The sequence below is a fragment of the Priapulus caudatus genome, unplaced genomic scaffold (assembly GCF_000485595.1).
Source record: "Priapulus caudatus unplaced genomic scaffold, Priapulus_caudatus-5.0.1 Scaffold544, whole genome shotgun sequence".
In the NCBI taxonomy this organism is placed as follows: domain Eukaryota; kingdom Metazoa; phylum Priapulida; class Priapulimorpha; order Priapulimorphida; family Priapulidae; genus Priapulus; species Priapulus caudatus.
This window is the reverse complement of record NW_014577605.1, coordinates 195911-198030: the sequence shown is the minus strand read 5'-3', so window position 1 is coordinate 198030 and position 2120 is coordinate 195911. Positions and strand designations below refer to the sequence as shown.

The following is a 2120-nucleotide window of genomic DNA, read 5'->3' as shown; positions in this document are numbered from 1 at the left end:
TTCTATTAACAAAAAATGCACCCCAAAGTAAAAAAATTACATTGGCTGGTGTACTATGTACAATACTTGTTCCATTCATTGATAAATAACATACATTACTATAATTAATTTCATGAAATATTAGGGTGTAATTATTCTGATATCCATTAATATTCTCGGTGCATTACAAAACCGTCATACCTGTAATGCAGCTAGAGCAGATTTTTAAAAATGCCGTCTGTCAGTGGAAATTATCTAACATTGTCTATTTTCAGGTGTGCTCCATACCTGCAATCTATGCAGCACTAGTGGCAGAAGGGACGAACATCCTTCCTCGCCGGCAGCGTCCTCTACCGACCATGGATACGGTGCTATCGGAGTTTGTTCGCCAGACCGGCATAGACCCCGGTCTCGGACAGGATCTCCTCGATGCGCAAAACTGGGACCTGCAGAGCGCGCTGAAGGCGTTCCGCCAGCTCAGCAACGAGGATGGCGACGCCCGCCAGGGGTCGCCGGTGATGAACGGCGAGCACGGCGGTGACGCGTCGTCACCTGAGGTCGACGTTATCGAAGCGCCGAATTGCGTCGCCGCGGCAATCACCGTCGCCGACGACGACGAGTTTTTTGCGAACAAGAAGCTCGCGCGCGGCATCTCGCGCGCCGTCGACAATGTACGGCTGGTGTCGCGTGCGCGGACGGTGGTGGCACGCGAGATCGAGGAGAGCGCGATCGACAGCCTCGGGAAGGACAGCCCCGTCTACACGTTCATTATCCCGGACATCACGGGATTCGCCGACGAGTTCCGCGCGTTCCTCGAAAAGGACCTGATTGAGACGTCGACGTTGGTCTCGCTCGAGCAGGGCGGCCGACTCAACTGGTGGGCAGACGCAGGTACGCCGGCCGTGCATGCGTGCATGCGTGCATGCTGCGTCCCCTATGTGTTCTTCCTTTGTGCATCCCCTATCCCACCTCCACGTTCCAGACCAGTCTGTACCATTGTGTATCAGGGTTGCAGGGTGCGAAATTAACGGGGAGTCCGGAGTCGAATACTCCCTGATTTACTGTTGGACTCCCTGATTGGACATATGCAGGAGTATTGATGTCACGATCATCGATTATACTCGATCATCGGTTGAACAGTGGCTCGAACCAAGCGCTTGGTTATGCAAATCCATAATCGATTTCATCAAAAAAATAAATCAATAAATTTGAAATAAATATTAAAAAAATAAAAATAATCATCGCCACTATACAAGTTATCCATTATTAACATACATGTATTATACACACAATAGTAAACAGTGCAAAACAAAGAGTAAACAGGGCTAAACAAGCACATACATGCACACACGTCGTACATGTACACGACGTTACGCACACGCAGGCATTCAACATAGTGGGGCAGATATGTAACAAAAATAAGTCGAAATGTTCACATCCGGCAGAAAGTGTGAAATTTTGCATACAGGGGTATTTTGACATGCTGAGTTCGAAAATTGCCGGATCCAAGAGGTCTGACCACTGAATCGGCCGCCATCTAGAATTCTAATATGGCCGCGATAACGAAACATTGAATATTACTATCTTGGGTTCTAAATGACCTGTGGCGCTGAAATTTAGTACACAAGGGCATTTCGACATGCAGGGTTTAATAATGAATTAATTTGAAATGTCTGACAAACCATATGGCAGCCATTTTAAATTCCAATATGGCCACCATGAAGAAAAATTGAACATTACTATCTTGGGTTCTAAATGACCTGTGGCGCTGAAATTTAGTACACAAGGGCATTTCGACATGCAGGGGTTAATATGTATTAATTTGAAATGTCTGACAAACCATATGGCCGCCATCTTGAATTCCAATATGGCCACCATAAAGAAAAATTGAACATTACTATCTTGGGTTCTAAATGACATGTGGCGCTGAAATTTAGTACACAAGGGCATTTCGACATGCAGGGTTTAATAATGAATTAATTTGAAATGTCTGACAAACCATATGGCAGCCATTTTGAATTCCAATATGGCCACCATGAAGAAAAATTGAACATTACTATCTTGGGTTCTAAATGACATGTGGCGCTGAAATTTAGTACACAAGGGCATTTCGACATGCAGGGTTTAATAATGAATTAATT

The 2120-nt window shown here is 45.3% G+C and overlaps 1 protein-coding gene across 1 annotated transcript in view; it reads left to right on the top strand.

Moving 5' to 3' along the window:
• The first annotated feature begins 259 nt into the window (after positions 1-259).
• The window catches only part of LOC106811488 (OTU domain-containing protein 7A-like), a 12744-nt gene continuing 10883 nt past the window's right edge, over positions 260-2120 (top strand). Inside the window, exon 1 of the mRNA XM_014815128.1 lies at positions 260-870. Within this exon, the coding sequence (XP_014670614.1) occupies positions 339-870 (532 nt within the window). The 5' untranslated portion in view covers positions 260-338. The remainder of the gene's footprint in view (positions 871-2120) is intronic.